Source organism: Protobothrops mucrosquamatus, unplaced genomic scaffold (genome assembly GCF_001527695.2).
Source record: "Protobothrops mucrosquamatus isolate PMUCROS unplaced genomic scaffold, P.Mucros_1.0 scaffold942, whole genome shotgun sequence".
In the NCBI taxonomy this organism is placed as follows: domain Eukaryota; kingdom Metazoa; phylum Chordata; class Lepidosauria; order Squamata; family Viperidae; genus Protobothrops; species Protobothrops mucrosquamatus.
Window position 1 is genome coordinate 1,489,414 of NW_015387190.1, and position 18,027 is coordinate 1,507,440.

Genomic DNA, 18,027 nt, shown 5'->3' on the forward strand with positions numbered 1-18,027 from the left:
CCAGCTGGCTATCAACGACTCTGATCACAGACAAGATCCAATCTGAAACCAGAAGATGCTTTATTGGAAAGCTTACCAAAAAGCCACAACGGTTGCAGCTTCGAATTTACAGCAATAAATTAACACAGGGGAAGAGGTTGTCAAATGAAAATCGATTGGACGCACACGCACACACACACACACGGACGCACATCATATGCCTCACAGGACAGGCACCCACATTACTTGATATGTCAATAATTTATTCCATAATAAAAAAGCAACACAAAAATAAATACTAAAACAAAATTAAGTTTGCAGAAACCACAGAGCAGAACGGTCTTGTGATTAAAGCTTCTGGATCTGAGCTGCAACAATCCAGAGAAGCAAAAATAAAAAAGAGAGAGAGATACATAAGACTCTTTGCTGCCATCTGAGTTTTTTGCAGCCCAGATCTGGAGCCATATATGTGAATTTTATTTATTTATTTTTTTTAAAAAAGTACAATTTTATGATGTGAGGAAATACTAGGATCAGCCAACAATTAAAACATGCTAAATTTCTAAAGCATGTAGTAATGAAAAAAAAGGGGACAGGGGAAAATAATCCATATTATAAGAAAAATTCTTTCCTTAAAAATTAAATTCCTCTGATTTTGATATAGGCAAGTGCTTCATTTTTTATATACACCATTAAGATGCAATCTTTTATTTGATTTGACAGAGGCGCTGCCCAAATCAACTCTGGGCAGCTTGCAACTTAAAAAAAAACACAAAACAAAACAAAACAACTGGAATAAAAACAGGAAACAATCCCCTTGGTTAGGGAGAGTCACCACTTGGCTGCTGTGCATTTTTGGTATCCAAATGCATCCTTCCAGGCTCGTGTGTAAGCCAAGTTAATCCGCTTTCACATATTCAAAGATGATCACGGGTCTTGTGAGACCAGAGGCTGAACCAACCTGAGAAATTTCAGTCATATCATCCATGGGAGAGAGATTTTTTTTTTTTAAATGAATCTCTGCCTATAAAAAAAAACACCTAGCATATAAGAGAAGTGCCAAGTATTGTTTGCATATAAAATGCTAGTTTATAATATGCCAGGAAGCTTTACTTTATCCCCACATTAGCATCATTTAAATCAGTATTTTTTTCAAAATTGGCCACTTTAAGAGGGGTGGACTTCAACTCCCAGAATTCCCCAGCCACCATGGCCAGAATTCAACGCCCAGAATTCCCTAGCATGGTATGGCTGGCTTGGGGAATTCTGGGAGTTGAAGTCCCCCGATCTTAAAGTGGCCAACTTTGAAAAACATTGAAGCCACAGTATGCTGTTTTTCCCTGTGGGCAGTGGGATTCCCCCACCCCCAAAAAACTTCTCAGGGAATTAAATAGCAGGAAAGGGAGAAGTGGCAGCTGAACGAAAATGGCATTTTTGTTTTTTTAAAAAATGTGCATTTCTTAGAGGCGGCAGTGGTTTTGCACACAACGGAGGGCTGTGTTTCTCCCCAAAGCTTCACGGTGATAAGTGTCCCTAAAGAGGGGAGGGGGGGAAGAAGAGGGTGAAAAAAAAGGCGGATTAACTGCTTTCTAGCTTTTTCAGGATGATGGATGGGGTGTTCTGCTCCTCCCCTTTCAGTCCTTCCATCCTTCTGGAAGGGGAACTGTGGAAAGAAAAACACTTCCAGATTCTGAGCATCCCTCAATGCAGGGGGGTCTCCAGCAATGGCCACTTTAAGACTTGTGGACTTCAACTCCCAGAACTGAAGTCCACAAGCCTTAAAAGTGGCCGAGATTGGCGATCCCTGCATAGAAAGCAGGCACCAATTCTTAGGTCCCTCCTGTCCTATTTTTTTTTTGTATATAGATTTAAATAAGATAGCCAACAATATTACACATATCTCTTACAAAAAAACCTGTATGATAAAATGTATATAATTATGTTATATATATATATAAAATCATATATATACACACACACACACAGTCACACACACATATATCTGTATCTATATGCATGCCTCTCAAATATTTCCAAGTGGCCCTTAAATTGATATCCAATATGGATTACCTACCATGATTATGGTATCAACAGCTTTTAATTCTGATTTAAGCCTTTCCACGCCTGATTGCAAGGGAAATGGACACCAGATGCTTTTACCCCGCAGAAGCTACTCTCAAAAAAGCAGCAAAGATGGCTGCTTTTGGGGATCAAGATGACTACTTCCTTTGGAGGTGTTTTCCCCTAACCAGAGGGTTAGCCCACTATCATCTCGTCCTCGTCGTCTGATCAGCCATCACTTCCCCTTCAATGTGCCACCAGCATGTGACAGGGGTGGCCGAGGTGTTGACAGCTGCTGGGAAGAAAGTGCAAAGAGGGTGGTCAATGGAAAGTGTGAGAAGCCCTAACCACAGCAGAAAAAACTCGTGCAACTCTCTAGGGATAAACCCATTTATCCAACACAAGGCCACCACAGGTGGTCCTAACCAACTCTACGGTTGGAGCTCCTTTGGACACACTCAGAATTTCAATGGGTCTAGTTACCAGAGCATCTCCCATCAACTTCTTTCCAGGTCCATTATTGCTTGTCCACCTCATAAAACTATGGGGTAGGGGAATTCGTCTGTCACAAGGAAGTGCCACTCAAAAATGGGGGACCTCTTCTGGTGCTGATCAAGGGTTGCCCATCCAGCACCAGAGATGAGGAGAACCTCAGCTCAGCATAGCAAGGAGAGGCCAAAGCTAGACTCAAGAGCTACCACCAGCAGGACACTCAGCCAATCCAGAAAGAGCACCATTATAATTTAGGATGGGTGGGGCAGCCTGCTCCATCAATAGTCCATTTCTTCCTCAGATGTAGCAGCTTTCAACCAGGAGCTAGGAACACAATGGCCATTGTTGACTAAGGGCCAACGAGAGTTGTAGTGAGACACCAGGTTGGGGAAGGCACCTCTAAACATTTATTCCATCTTTGTGGAGCTCCAGTCAACTCGCCCCTCGTTTCCCAGAGTTCTGCTTCCAGCTGGCCCTGGAGGGGAGAGGATGCAAACCTTTCCGACATTCTTATGCCCACTCGGGCCACTGGCATTTATTTTCTGAAACTCAGACAGTGCAATCTAACCCCTTCCTCTGCGTTAAGGATCCAGGAAGCTCGCAGAGAACCCAGGGTATTCCAAAGGACATTTTAAGAGAAAAATAAGATAAAGCAACTAACTTGCTTTCTTCCTCAAACTTTTTGCGAGGGAGTCCAAAGCAACTAGGATAAACAGCAGACATTAACTTGTCTTCAAGGGGGTTAGGGGAGGCTGGAGGGAGACCCCCGCTTGTGAGTTAATCTGAAGCCAACGATTTGTGATCTGGCACTGACGAAATTAGCCCCCCTCCTCGCCACTAGACTAGTGAATGGCACAGAAGAGCGCTAAGTGGCAAGAAGTGTGCAGATGCCAAAGGTGTGATACAAGATTTGTGCTGTCCGTGCACCCAATACCACTAGGACTATATTCACAGTGTTAGTAATTTCCATTCAGGATGCACTTACCCCCAGCACCTACACTGAGGTTAAGAGCCAGCTACTCTTCCTTATTTGCTTTTGAAGAAGCTTTTATGGATGCACCAGAGAAAAGAGGTCACAATCTACCAGTATTAGCTACAGGGGAACAGAGGTGGGAGTTTTAAGACACCCCAAGGAAACACCACAGGAACTAGGTCTTCAATTCAAATCCAACCACAATAGAGGGGAAGCGTCTGACAACACGGGGGAATGCAAACATGTAAGACCCCCTGCAATAGAAATCAGGGCTGGATCACTACATGATGGGGGTGAGGCAGAACATCTGGACGGTGCCACCAGGTAAATGTTGCATGGTGGGGCTGCTCAGGAACTGTGCCCCTCCACCCAGCTTCCAATACAAAATTGGAATTTTATCTCTGCTGGGTTTGCTTCAGCCAAGCAGGAGGGGGCAGCAATTTTACACCTTCGGTTCTCACATTGGAAGTTTGAGACCTCTTTAATCTAGAAGCCTGACAAAACTGCTCAAAAGAATTTTGAAAGGGCAACCTACTCGCTCCACAACTCCCAGGCCCAAGCCTCATTTCCCTTCTCTTCATCGTTGCCTTCAGCAACCCTCACTGACAACCCAACGCTAACCATCATTCATTCCTCTGACATCTCCATAAATCCACAAACTGCTTTCTCTCTCCTCTGCTCTCCATACGGACAATCTTCTGAAAACTGAGCACATTCAGACATGTCGCCTTTCTACGTGCACACCTCATTTTTTGCACACATACAAACAGCAGCCTACATCCCTTCTTCTCACCCAGTTGGCAAGCTCTGATTTTGTCCCTGTTCCTCAGAACCACGAGACCCACATCCCACTTTAACTTGTCTCAAAAAAAGGTACCAACTTTTAAACCTTCCTGTGATCCTCCACATAATTCGTGTCTTCGAGCTTGTTGAGCGTTATCTTAAGGAGCCCATTTCCTTGTAGGTATTTAGACCTAATTCTTTCTGCTTTTTATTTTTGACATCTCTTGATATCAAAGAGCACCAAAAGAAGGGGGTAACGGCAGCAAAAATGTTACGGATAAGGCTGTGGGTTGAATTCATATTTCTTTTGGAATCTTCCTTTGTCCAAAAAAACCCCAAACCCCACATTTTTTCCGGCATGTCTTTGATTTATAAGCCTTTCAAGTTTCTAAGTCATGCTGATTCAAAGGCATCATTTTGTAGCACTATCCTTTACTGTAAGTTCCTCTTCTAGTAAACTATCTTTTTACCCCACAATCTAGCCACCAAGTCCAGAACCCACATTGCACATTTTTTCTTAAGTTTCCCATTTTTTTCCCTCCTGCAACGCTGTAGAACCTGGATGACACAGGCTGAAATGTATTGTTTGGAAGCCACACAACCACATTAAAAAGGAAACCCAATTCACAGGCACGTCATGGGAAGCAGCTTCAGTGAAATCTTTGCATGGTAGACGCTGTTCCATTTTGCTGGGCCATCTGACCGGGACTGAGCAATACCAGGGACCAGACAACGAGGTGAAAATTCACTCACAAAGGCTTTCTGAATTTGGAGAGAAAAGACCTCAGGCTATGAAATTTGGATGCAGTAACTGTTCCAAAATCCCAATTACCCACAACCTATAAAGGTAACTAGGATGTGGCTGCTTTTTTTTCCTAACTAGAGGAAGAGAGAATTTCTTTTTTTTCCTATTTTGCCATCAGGCCTGATGATTCTACCATGTTATCCGTTTTAAATTTTCCTTTAACACACATTCCTTCAATACCTCGTGTCAACTGGGGCCTAAAAGAGACCCCAAGGAAGAGCTGCGCAAGACCCCTCGTCGGATTGCTGGGGCTAGGTACGGAATTTCAATTTCAGCCCCAAGGGGCTTACTGAACAAGAGGTAAAGCAGCCAGTTAAATTCCTCTTCGAAGACTCTGCCGCCAGGAGGTTCGCTGGCTCTTTTTTGGGGGGAAAGACGGACGTCTGATTCGAGAGAAAAGGCGGGCAGGCTCTGTAAAATCCAGCCAGGCAGTGAGTTCTCTCTCCCCTTGGACATTAGGACGCTGCAGAAAACGGCACGGAGCTGGAGGAGACTTCGGTGGACTTCACGATGGTGATCACGCTGGTGGTGGCCACTTTGCTGGGGGTGATGGGGCCGCGGGCCACGGTGCGCGCAAAGGTCTGGAGGGCTTCGTACTTGGAGCGCAAGGCGTCCAGCTCCAGTTTCATGCTGCGGTTCTCGCGAGCCAGCTTGGCCACTTCCTGCTGAAGCTCCACCCGCTGCCTCTCCAGTTCCTCCTTCTGCGTCACCCGCTTGATCCGGCAGCTGGCCGCGTAGCCCCGGTTCTTGAGGGTGCGCCGCCGCTGCTTCAAGCGGATCACCTCCTCTTTCGTGAGACCTCGCAGGTGCTGGTTCAACTCCCGCACAGACATCGAGACGAGTTCATCGTCGCTCAGCACCGCGGCGTTTTCTCCCGACTCCTCCTTGACCTAAGGACACCGACATGACAAAACTCATGATTACGACACACTAGGTCTGAGGTCTCCATACTTGGCCACTTTAAGACTTGTGGACTTCAACTCCCAGAATTCCTCAGCCAGCATGCCCTGGCTGAGGAATTCTGGGAGTTGAAGTCCACAAAACTCAAGATTGCCCCCCTCTGTGACCACCAGATCAGTACTAGGAAGTACTTTGTGTGGGCTGCCCATAGAATCTCCGAAAACTCCAATGAGTTCAACATCCCGTTCACGGGCTCAAGACCAGCCAGTAGGAATGAATTGGGCTATTTTTAGAATTTTGAGTTAGAATCCAAAGGAAACAAAACCTGAAGTTACATTTTTATGTCCACGTTCATGAGATGTAGTAACTGTGACTCAAACAACTACGGTATTTTGTGCCTGTAACTCCCCTCTTAGCAGTGGTGGGATTCAAATAGGTGAACAACCGGTCCTCTGTGTGGATGCAGCTTCCGGAAGTCCATTCTGGGCCCGGGCAACAAAAAATTAGATACCGGTTCTGCCGAAGCTGCAAACAGGCTGAATCCCTCTTAGCCTCCCTTCAGAGTATCATCCTCACTTCTAAAAATATTGCTCAGTGTTACAGTTATTATGATTTTGAAGAAGTTGATGTTATTATTCCGTAACTGACATGCTTCTGTAATTAGCACAAATAGCCAACTGTCAGCCTTCTCTGGTAGACCAGACAGGAAACATAATCCAATGAGCTAATTTTACTTTATTGGAAGGCTACATTAACAGAATCTTGCAAGTCTGAAAGTACAAATAACCCACCGTCTCTTTTTCAGTCTGAAAGGCTAGGGAGATTCTTTTCCAAGTCTCTTTCTCTACCCGTTATACAGCTGTGGGCTCTGTGCTCTCCTATCCGACCGTTTCCCTAGGCAGCATCTCTCCCTCCCCCCCCCCGGCTCCCCATGATAATTCCCACATTACAGTACCCCAATTCTCTGATGAGGAGTGTATGTTTAAAATATTTGTATCACTTTGATGCTTTAAAACATCAGAATGTGACAATATTTGACCACTCAGTGATCAGGCTTTTTTTTAAAAAAAGATTACAGCAGCCAGAAAGCAATTTTGTAGTGGCTTAAATATTTTTTTTCTTACCTGGAAGTTAGTCGGGAGACGCAGTTTATTTGACAACTGTGCTCAACCTAGGTTGAACCATGAATTTTATAGAAGTTCAGCTGAGTACATTGTTCATTACCTCCAAACCAAAGTTAGAAACATTGTGTTTTTTTTTTTTTTAAAGTAAAGCCAAATAAAGCTGTGGTCTTTAAGAAAGACACTCTCATATTTTACTTTTGGGACACAGACTGACTTTTGGAAAAGAGGTAGATAAGAACAGCGGAGACTCAAGGGTTGGCATCTTGAACAGTTCTCACTGAAGATGGAACTTTTTTTTTTTTTTTAAATCCAACTAAGCCTTACCTTAAATGCTTTGTTTGGCTTTGGATTAGTCGTCATAACCTGGACACAGTCACCTGGACAGAATTGCTCAGAAATTGCAACTGGAGAAAAAAGGGGGAAAAGAAAGGGAGAAAACAGGATAAGGATCAGCTCAGAGAAAAGAAGGATGCATTTTCATTCAGGCACCGGCACCCATCACAGCAAGGATATTTCACACCATGTTTCACAGAGGTTGCTTTTTAAAATCTCCCCTCTAAACTTTATCTCCCCAGCCACTCAATCCACCCACAATGTCTCAGGATGCTGGACTTACATAAGAATGTTCTCTCCTAAGCAGTAATCCAAAATTTCTCTTGCTAAACGAAGCCGGTTGCCAAGTGAGTTTTGCCCCATTTTACGACTTTTCTTCCAGTGTTGTTAAGTGAATCATTGCAGTTGTTAAGTCAGTAACCTTGTCGTTAATTGAATCTGGCTTCCCCACTGACTGGTCAGAAGGTCGCAAAAGGGGATCACCTGACCCCGGGAAGCTGCAGCCGTCATAAATTTGAACCAGTGGCTAAGCACCTGAATTTTGATCACAGGACCATGGGGATGCTGCAACGGTCGTAAGTGTGAAAAACAATTGTAAATCCCTTTTTTCAGTGACATTGTAACTTTCAACGGTCACTAAATAGTTATAAGTCAAGAACTACCGTATTGCAAAATACAAACAAGCAAGAGACTTCATCCACCAACTCATAATAATGACATCTCTCTCTTTTTTTTTTTAAAGCAGTTTTTATGAGAATAACCTTTCTTCCCAGCCTTCCTTATCTCCAATTTGGGGTGCTGGAGTGAAAAGAGAAAGAGGAATGGTGGCAGCAGCAGCAGCCAAAAGAGTTCAGTGGGGCTTCTGCCAAGCTTCCCCATATCCTCCTGAATTACTTGGCCAGGCTCTCCTGATTTTCACACCACCACCGCAAGCTAGACTAGACTTTCCACACTGTTGAACCCAAAGTCCTCAAATGACTTCCCAGCGTAGCAGCACATTTTACCAGCCACCCAGAAAGGCTGTTTCCTCATCCTGGCTTTGAAAACAGATGGCCGTTTGAATCTTGATTCCTCGCCAGACCCGAGTTAAGAGATGGAATTTCTGGATCCAGAAGAATTCGGCTCATCCGAATTCGGTTTGCTCGGAAAATCTCCCAAAGCCAAATAACCCTTCCCCCCCCCCCCAAACCTCTCAAACTAGCCCCAAGTTTGCTTTCTGTGCTTTTTTTCTGAAAAGCAGGCGAAATGTCATTTCCAAAGCCCACCCTCGTCCTGTGCCCGTCGTTAAAAAAGCCCCCACCAGGCGACCCTCCTCTTCCCTCTTCCTGGCTCCTCAAAGGCAGAAAAGTCCCCCAGCCTCTCCCAGCCCCACCTGTTAAGCTGACCCGTTCTTTGCAAGGCAGCAGGGATCGACAGAGGAGGAGAAAAAACAAGGCACCGCTTTCCTCACTGGGCTGGCATCCTCTCACCCCAGTGGCTGGAGGAAGGGGCCCCCCTGTTATTCCAGCGCAGGAGAGAAGCCCCTCCGTGCGTGCTCGCTCTCCGGCTGCCCTTCACTCTCACCTCGGGTACCCTCAACTACTCCAGAGAAGCACCAGAGACGGAGTGTCTAGACTTCAGCGCAGAGCCTTCACCTGCATCGCACCGCACGGAGGAGGAGGAGGAGGAGGAGGATGACACCCTGGGAGCAGCTTCGGAGAGCCGTGTACCTACCACCAAAGGAGAGGGCAATGCAGCTGTGACATCACAGTGGCTTCCTTCTCCCCGCCAGTTTAGGCCAGACCACTGAGGCTGGAACATGAAAAGCTGAAGTGCCTAGAGGAAGCAAAGGCTCGGGGAGGCTGCAGTGCCGGACACAAGAGATGCTCAGACCACAAGAGATGCTCAGACCGGAGGGTCTTCCTTCCCCGGGCCACCACCCATCCGTCCGAGGAGAAAACAAGGCTGGGGGGGGGGATGCTGGTGCTGGTGGGCAGTGGAGACCCTGGTTGTCCATGCACGTCTACATAGTGTCACACATTCTAATCATTAAAAAAGAGAGAGAGAGAGAAGAAGAAGAAGAAGACGGGCGACATCTAGCCAAAGCATCCCAAGCATGATTTCCTTCCGATAGTTGCTATGGTGACCTTGGGAAAGTAGCCAACCCTGAGATGGTAACCATGGAAACAAGAGAAGCCCAAAAGCAAATCATGACTTGGGGTCATCTCTGTGCAAAGGCATGGGGAGGGAGGGGGGGAGAGAGAGAGAGAGTCAACAAATCCATGCATTTCAGGCTGCATGGGGGAGAAAGAGAAGGGGGGTTTTTTTGGGGGGGTGTTGTTTGCTGGAGCAGCCTGAGCGGCTCCTGGCCTGACTTGTGGCAATCAGCACCATGCCAAATGATGAGTGCAAAACTGGAACCCAGAGCCTGTTGCTCCTGCCTCGGGAGGCGGAGGGGCACCCCAAGCTTTCCAATAGGCACTGGACATCCCCTCGCCCAGCCCCTCCTCCTCCTCCTCGGCCCACCAGAGCTGCCCTATTGAAGTCCAGGGCCCTTTTTTTAAAAGAAGCAGAGAAGCGGTGAGGCCATCCGGGAAGGGAAGGCTGAGAACTTGTCTCCTTCTGCTTCCGAAGCAAAGGCAACCTGTCCCCGGGCATTCCCAACACGCCAAACCAAAACAAAGTGTCTCAGCCCAGTGCGGTAAAGCCGCGGCTTGTTTAACTTTCAAAGCTTTGGGATTACTGTGTACAGGAACAGAAGTAGCAGAAGCGTGTTTGTTTGTTTCTTTCTTTTTTTTCCAGATTCTTGCAAAGAGCTGGAGCAGGCAGGAAGAGCCAAGCGAGGATGCAGCAGAAACCTGCGCGAGGAGAGACACGGGAAGGGGACTGCCAAGCAAGCGGGGCTACAGCAGCGTGTTTTGCTCAACGAAAAACGGTCACTGGTGCTCACGGCTCCCTGGAGCTGCTCCGCGCTTCCTAGAAGACAAACACCCTGAACCTCCCACGTGGAGGGACCGCGGCTCTCAAATGACTGGGCAAGCATAGCCAGGAGCATGGAGGGGGGGGGCAAAGGTGGCCACACCATGTCGCCCTTTCCTGCAAAGGAGCTGGAGGCCCAGCACCGAATCCAGAGGCAGCCGTGCAACAGGGGAATCAGACGAAGAAAGGCAGAAGAGGAGGAGGGGGAGGCGGTGGGGGGGGGAGGCAAGAGAAGGTTTACCTTGGACTTGCAAAGCTCTTCCCAGGCCCTTGTTCGTCCCTTTACAGCTGTCCTCTCCTGCCCTCATGTTTGGAAGCGGTCGCGCTCAAGGTTGGGACCCCTCCTCGGAGGAAGGGGGCACCTGCAGGTAGCCGAGGCCAGAGCACGGGGGCAGAGGGGTGGGTGGGTGGGTGGGGTCTCTCCGGGAATCCTTTCCGAGTGGAAACGGTTCCTCCCTCTCCCGGGGTAGGCAAACACGGGCAGCATGGCTTAGCATGCGCATCCCTCCAGTGCCATAGCTATGCAATGAGTCACCGGCTGTTTACAGAGTGGGGGAACAGCTCACATTCCCACAGAGGCAGCGGCGCTTCCTTCTCCTCCCCCTGGCCGGCCTTCCCGCCCCCTCCCTCTCCCCACCCCAAGCCCTAGAAGGAGAAAGGCAAGACGCTCCTCCGCCGACTTGGCAGTTATGCCAGAAAAGGGAACTTTCAAAACACGTTGAACAATAAATAAATGGAAAGGGGGAGGGGGGGGCAAATGAAGCAAAATGTGGGCCCCATCCCCAAACATTAAAAAAAAAAAAAAGTCTCGATCTTTGACCAGGGAGATCTTCAAAGGCCTGCCTCTCTCCCCACAACACAACCACCAACCAATGGAAGAAGCATTAGCGCACTCGGTGACTGGGAGAAAGGTGCCTCCAATGCAGAGAGCTCCTGTGTCTCCTCCCCCCCACCCCCACTTGTTCACATTTCTGAGGTCTTCTGACTACCTGGCTCCCACCTGTTGCAATGTTACACTCTGGGTTTTTAACACAGCAAGGTTTGTAGTTAGTTGTCACCGACTGCAGGGCTGTCCTACCTGCCGACAAAATTTATTCAAATGTTGCCTTGAAATGGAAATGTCCACAGGTAGCGTTCAATAAGGCGAGACTGAAAGAATGCAACTGGCTTTGGGCGAACTGCGAAACAACAAAGCATTGAGCTTCCCTTTGTGTTAGTTATTTGTATCCCAGCTTGATTATTATTTTTACAAATAACTCACCCAGAGTTACATAAAAACGGATGCCCAGAGAAACAACTGCTTTTGTCTGCTGCGGCAATCTCATTTCAGGGACCGAAAGAAAACTTTCACACACAAACACTAACTTGAACCAACTCTCTCTCTCCCTGCTGGGGCCAATGGAAACTATAGTCCCAAATGACTAGTAAAGGCACCGAGCTGGGAAAGGCTGAAGCAAGAACTTGTCCACAAGTCCAGTCCGCACTGCCCCATGTAGCCTTCTCGAAACGTCTTTTTTCCAAAGCTTCCATCTATGGTAAAGGCAAGCGCTTTATTTATTTACTTTTTATGCTGAGCAGAGTGCCACTTTTCTGTCCAGGCTCTCCGAGGTACAAAACAGGGTTAATTATCCATTGCGCAAAAGCCCTGCTGATCCTGCCAGCTGCCGCTGGATAACATCCGGTCCCTGTCGCGTTTAGGAAGTGACTGCAAGGAGGAAGATTTCTCTGCGTTGGAGACGCGAAGGAAGAAAAACACAGCGAGCTGTGGTTTTTCATCCGTGCTGAGGCCGAAAGGTAAATGAATTAAATATTACATCCCAGAAGGCTGGCTGGGGGAGTTGTTTGAACGGGACTGCAGAGGACCTTAAAATTCCTTTTTTTTTTCATTAAAAAAGAAAAGAAAAGGAAGCTACTTATGGCTTCCCATCCTGAGAGGTTGTGAAATGCCCAATAGTTCTGTTTCTACCTTCTTCTGAGCCCCCATTTATTACGATAAGGCAGCAAAAACACAGTAGTTCTCTCGGGCATCTACTCCCTGTCTTGGCCATTGAGAAGTTTGCTTGGTGGGCTAATTGTTTATTCAGTCTCGTCTCTGCTGGTCCCTTTCAACATACTTTTTTAGCTTTGAAAGGAGAGAGAGAAGGAGGGAGAAGGAACAGAGCACTTGAAATCAGAGTTGAAATGATTTCATCTTCGGAAGCGATTCATCTCACAAGCTGGAGGAATTCCTCCCTCTCATGATGCCTTGTCATTCAGCATTTATGGCTTTATTTTTTGCACCGTGTGGTTTAGCATTCCCTCCCCTCCAAACCACGTGGCAGAGACATGGTCCACGTGGCAGAGACATGGTCTCAATTGCTTATGGAGAGTAACTTCCTCCCAATTGCTGAGGGTCTTCAGTGGGGAAAAAGAACCTGCCCCATAACCAAATCTTGTGAACCAACAAAATGCGTGTGGCTATTTTTCAACCCCGCTTGTTTCTAAGGAGCTCCTGATCGAAAGCTGAAAGGCTTAAAACCAAGTGGTCCACTTCAGTGCAGCTCTATTATAGTGTACTTAACGGAGATATTACAAATGGCAACACTTAGGCTGAAAAGCTACTACTGCCTTCCTCAATTTAGCATCTCCAGATGCACTTGAGGGTAAATCTCAGCATCTCCAACAAAGATGGGATCATAATGATGGAAGGTGCAGCCCAAACCACTTGGAGGTCTTCTCATGGCACCGATTGCTACTTTAATCAAAGACCGTTTTGATTGCCCTCCTAAACACACCACAGTCCTAGTTATACTGTGTGATTTTTTTTAGGGGTTTTTTTCCCATCAGTTCCTGGCACTGTTGCAAACAGCAACACCTTTAAGACTTTTTCTCTTTTGGAACTCTGAAGTTTGAAAATTACTGCTGAAAAGGAAACAGGCACTGATTTACCAAAGGACCCAAAATCTCAGCATCCATAGCTTTATCCTGTCCCCTTCCAAGATCTACATATAATATACAGTGTAACACATTTCCAAACAAGTATTCTTTGTTTAAAAGGATAGCGATTTCAAAAATCTAATTCTGTGCACTGCTACTTGTTCAGAAACACTATCTTAAAGAGAAGGGAATGGTGTACTACTAGTTATCCCTTTTGCAACAGCCTCTACTATGGCCTAGAGATCTAGCCTTCCAAAAAATAGAGAGACTGTGCTTCTAAAAAGGTGAATGCAAGTCGATGATTTAGCTCTTACTGTACTTTATTTACACTCAATGTGGCGAAAGTAGATTAAGCAGCTCAAAAGGAGAAGGCCTATAAAGGAGGTTACCAGCTTGGTTTGAGCACAAACACCAAAGATGCAGGCAGGGTTCTCTTTGAGCAAACTGGGCACTGACAGGTCTCTTAGGAGAGTTACTAAGATGTCTGTCTCTAGTCCAGTCTAAGCAGTGAGCCAATGAGCCAAGAAGACTGGAGAAGCATCTTGCATCGTTAATCATATGATTGTGAAATCAAGACCTTGTGAGAACTTTGGTAGCCGCATGGATGGTCTCACGCAAGGAGAGGATATAGGCATCGGTTCCTTGTTTAGAATTCAGAGTTGAGCTGTCCTGTGAAAGTACCTCCAGTTACTAATATTGAGAGTAGGCTGTAGGGATGAAATGATTTGTAGACCAGGAAACTCCCTTTTTATTTTGCAACGGACCACTCAGACTGCAGCATCCGGTTCAAGCAACTGCCCCCCAACTTATCTGCTGCATGTCTTCTCTGAATGCCTGATGCCTGCTGATGCATGCCGGTAGGGAGCATGCATGGAGATGGAATGCCCCAAATGCAGCAGTTACGTGGCATAGGCAGAAGCATGCATGCGTGTTCCAACCGAAAAATAAAACTGCAAGGACTCAGAAGCCTCTCCTTCCTTGAAAATGATGCTCTGTTGATCCATTCAACATACGTGCGTAAAATTTCCTTCGGAGGACAACCCCTCAAATTTCCTAATCATTCAAATCGTGCCCATCAATTACGAGCTAGAAAACAACCAATTTAAGATCTTCTGGAGTAGATCGACATCTATCTAGAAATAGATGTTTCTTAGCACAGCCTGGCACTGGTCACAGCCTTCGCAATGTGGCCACCCTCACAGCCTTATGCAACCTATACCCCCTTCAGACTGGGAGGGGCAACTAACTCCCCAGAATTCTCAGGAATGGTGGGATGCTGGCAGCTAGTACAGGTTGGCCTCGACTTACAACAGTTCATTTAGTGACCGTTCAAAGTTACAATAGCGCTGAAAATGGGACTTATAACTGTTTTTCAGTTATGACCTTTGCAGCATCCCCATGGTTCGTGTGATCAAAATTCAGACGCTTGGCAACTGATTCATACTTATGACCGTTGCTATGTCCCTGGGTCACGTGATCCCCTTTTGCCACCTTCTGACAAACAAAGTCAATGGGGAAAGCCGGATTCACTTAACAATCGGGTGACTAACGTTATCAACTGCAGTGATTCACTTAAGAATCGTGGCAAGAAAGGTCACAAAATGGGGCCAAACTCATTTAACAAATGTCTCACTTAACAGGAATTTTGGGCTCAACTGTGGTCAAGGACTACCTGTACACACAAATCGAAGGCTGAAAAAAAACCCATTACAATCCCAGCCATGTAGAGGTCTTTTTTGTGGGAAGAAAGTTATTCCCCTGAGTCTTGAAAGTGGAAATATGATTCATATAAGAGCAGTTCCTTAAGACGGTTTCATTGAGTGCAGAGTTTTTGCAGGACAGAGGTGAGCTTTGAAGCCAGGGGCTTCCCAGGTTTTAACAGGAAGGGGAAATTCCAGTAGCAGCAGGTAAGGGGGGGGAAAGCATAAATTAAGTTTATGGCTCTGCAGCTTTAAGCGCAGGCCTAGACTTGCTTTGGAAAATACCTGCAGTCTTGATTCCCGTGCTACAAAAGGAGTAACAGTTAAGTGTTTATGGATGCATATGATGTCCTGAGACAAAGTAATATTCTTGTAGATAAACACAAGACTGGTACAACAGTTGAGCTGGGAAAAACTCAGATCTGGCTGCCCATTCAGCCATGCCATCACTGCAGGGGATTTAGGGAGCATTTTTATCTCCCCCTCTTGATGGCTTATTCAACAAATGTCCTAGCTCTGTGGTGGCGAACCTATGGCACGCGTGCCACAGGTGGCACGCAGAGGCCTCTTTGTGGGCACGCGCACCGTCACCCCAGTCCTAGACCTTCAGCTGGCTTTTATAAAACCTTTTTGCTTTAGGCCTCCGCCACCGTGTGCAAAAAAAAAAGTTTCAATCAATCAATTTCAACTTCTCGTGGGAAAAAAAAAGATTTCACAAAGTTGGAATTGATTGATTTCACTTTTTAGTCCCACCCAGTCTACCATTACCACCGAAGCCACGCCCACACAATGTGCCATGCCCACCCAATTGGCCACACACCCCAATGGGCCACGGCCACCTGGCACCCAACGATACATAAGTGGGTTTTGGGTTGCAGTTTGGGCACTCAGTCTCTAAAAGGTTCGCCATCACTGTCCTAGCTTAAAACAAGAGCGGAATTTAACCTTCCTTAATAATACGAGTTGGTTAGAGAAAAAGGGTTACAGCAGTCAACAGATGCTTGTTTAAGGATGGATTTCCTGCATGTACAACATCTCTCCAGATGTGGAGGTCCCAGATGCCAGGAAGATGGGGGGGGGAACCCTGCCTCCAATGCTTGGTGAAGCACAGGGCTGGCCCTTTGGGAAGGGGCCATTGCAGAGAAGAGCAGTTCCTTTCCTCGCCCCTCCTTGTCAAAAGAAACCTGCTTTTTTTCCCAAGAAACACGCAGGAGCCCCATTCACACAACTCCCCTCCGCCACTTCGCAGGAAAGCTGGGCTTGCGACCCGCAAGAGCCACATTCACACGACCCCCCCCCTCCAACGGCTCATCAAAACCTGCTCCCCACCCAGCCTTCACACGCAAACGCGTCCTCCTCGCGCAACAGCCCTCCCTCCGCTGCTCTCCCCACCTGCTTCTGACACGCAAGAGCCGGCTTCCCACGACGCGGGGGGCCGAGCGGGCGGCTCGAATTCAAACAAGGGGCTCATGGCGAATTCAAACAAGGGGCCCTCCGTCGCCGGGGAAGAGGGGAGAGCCAGCCGGCCGGCCGCCTCCGCCTTCCGAAGCCGGGCGCTGAATTCGGGCCCATTGAGAAAAGCGACGCGGAAAGAGCCGCGCAGCCCGACTTCGCCTCCGCCACGTGCGGGACGAGAAGGCCCCGCCCACTCCGCTCCGCCCCTTAGGCCCCGCCCACGACTTTTTGCGCAAGCGCGCGGCCGGGGCCGCTTGGCTTCCCCTCAGCGGAGAGTGCTCGCTTTTTCCCTCTCTGCTCAGGCTTTCCCTCCCCGTCCCCGCCGCCGCCGCCGCCGCCGCCGCCTCACCTGGACCTCCGGGGCGCGCGGGCCCTCACCGTCGGCCGGCGACCAGCCGCTGCCCGGCGGCGCTTCTGAGGCGACGGAGGCGCGAGGCGGGAAAAGCCCCCAACGGCCGAGTCAGCCGGGGAGGGGGAGGGGCTGCGCGCGCCGCCTCCTCCTCCTCCTCTTCCCCCCTCCCTTTCGGGCGCCCACCTCGCTCCCGCCTCCTCCCTGGCGCGCGTGCGGCGAGTGAGCGGAGGAGGAGGAGACGGAACCACAACAGAAAAAAAGGGAGGGGGAAAGAAAAAAAACCAGTCGCGCGCGAAGCTCTTGCTCTTTTCCCCCCCTCCCTTTGATTTTGAACGCTTCCAGCCAATCGGAGCTCTCCGTCGGTTTCCGGGATGGGATGTCTTTGAGCTTCCTCGCGTCAGAGGTGGGGAGAGAGAGAGAGAGAGGATGCCACGCCCCCTGTATCGCTAGAGTCTCTCTTTAGCCGCGCCTACCGCCTGGCCACGCCCACAGCGTTTCATTCTTGGGGAAAGAGCGCGGGAAGCGTGGTCGAAAGAAATGAATGAATTCAGGAGGGTCTCCCTAGTTCCCGGGAGCCCTAGATCCCATTCTCCCCATCCATAGGCCGGATAAACCAGGGAGTTTTGCCCAGCCCGTCTGAAGATTCTTGCAGGTTTTGACTGATGGCAAGTGTCTATTACAGTTATTTATATATATATATATTATATAACAATCCAAGGTATATACCTAACAATAGGTTTGTTGTTTTTCTTTATACACAGTATATATTTTAACAGCAATTTCGTAACAGTAATCTTCTATTATTTACATTTCCCCCCTTGTTCTTCTTTAGAGTATTTGTCCTTGTTGCCCCATTATTTCTTATTTGCATTTTTCTTCCTTCATACATTATTATACACACATTTTCCACTTTTAATCTTTCCACATGTATTCTCTCTTATTTCTACTCTCCAACCAGTCATACCACTTGTTCCATATTAAATAGTATTCTGTGTCTTCCTTTTCTTTTATCTCTTTTGTTAATTTGTCCATCTCAGCACAATAGGTTTAACAATCCAAGGATTTGACAAAGTACAAACAATTATACAGCAGTGCTAATAAAGTCAGAAAAAAATATGTAGAATAATGAATAGATAAGCTACGTTTGTAGAAACTAAAAATATACCGCTAAAATGTTAATATAGACCAGTGTTTCT

At 47.4% G+C, this 18,027-nt stretch overlaps 1 protein-coding gene across 1 annotated transcript; it reads right to left on the minus strand.

The window, feature by feature from the left end:
- Positions 1–5,548: 5,548 nt before the first annotated feature.
- Positions 5,549–7,521, minus strand: MAFK (MAF bZIP transcription factor K). Its single transcript, XM_015819540.1, has 2 exons — positions 7,442–7,521; positions 5,549–5,983 (listed from the first exon to the last, which is right to left on the minus strand). The coding sequence occupies exons 1-2, from the start codon at positions 7,475–7,477 to the stop codon at positions 5,549–5,551; spliced, it is 471 nt and encodes a 156-aa protein (XP_015675026.1). The 5' UTR covers positions 7,478–7,521.
- Positions 7,522–18,027: the final 10,506 nt, after the last annotated feature.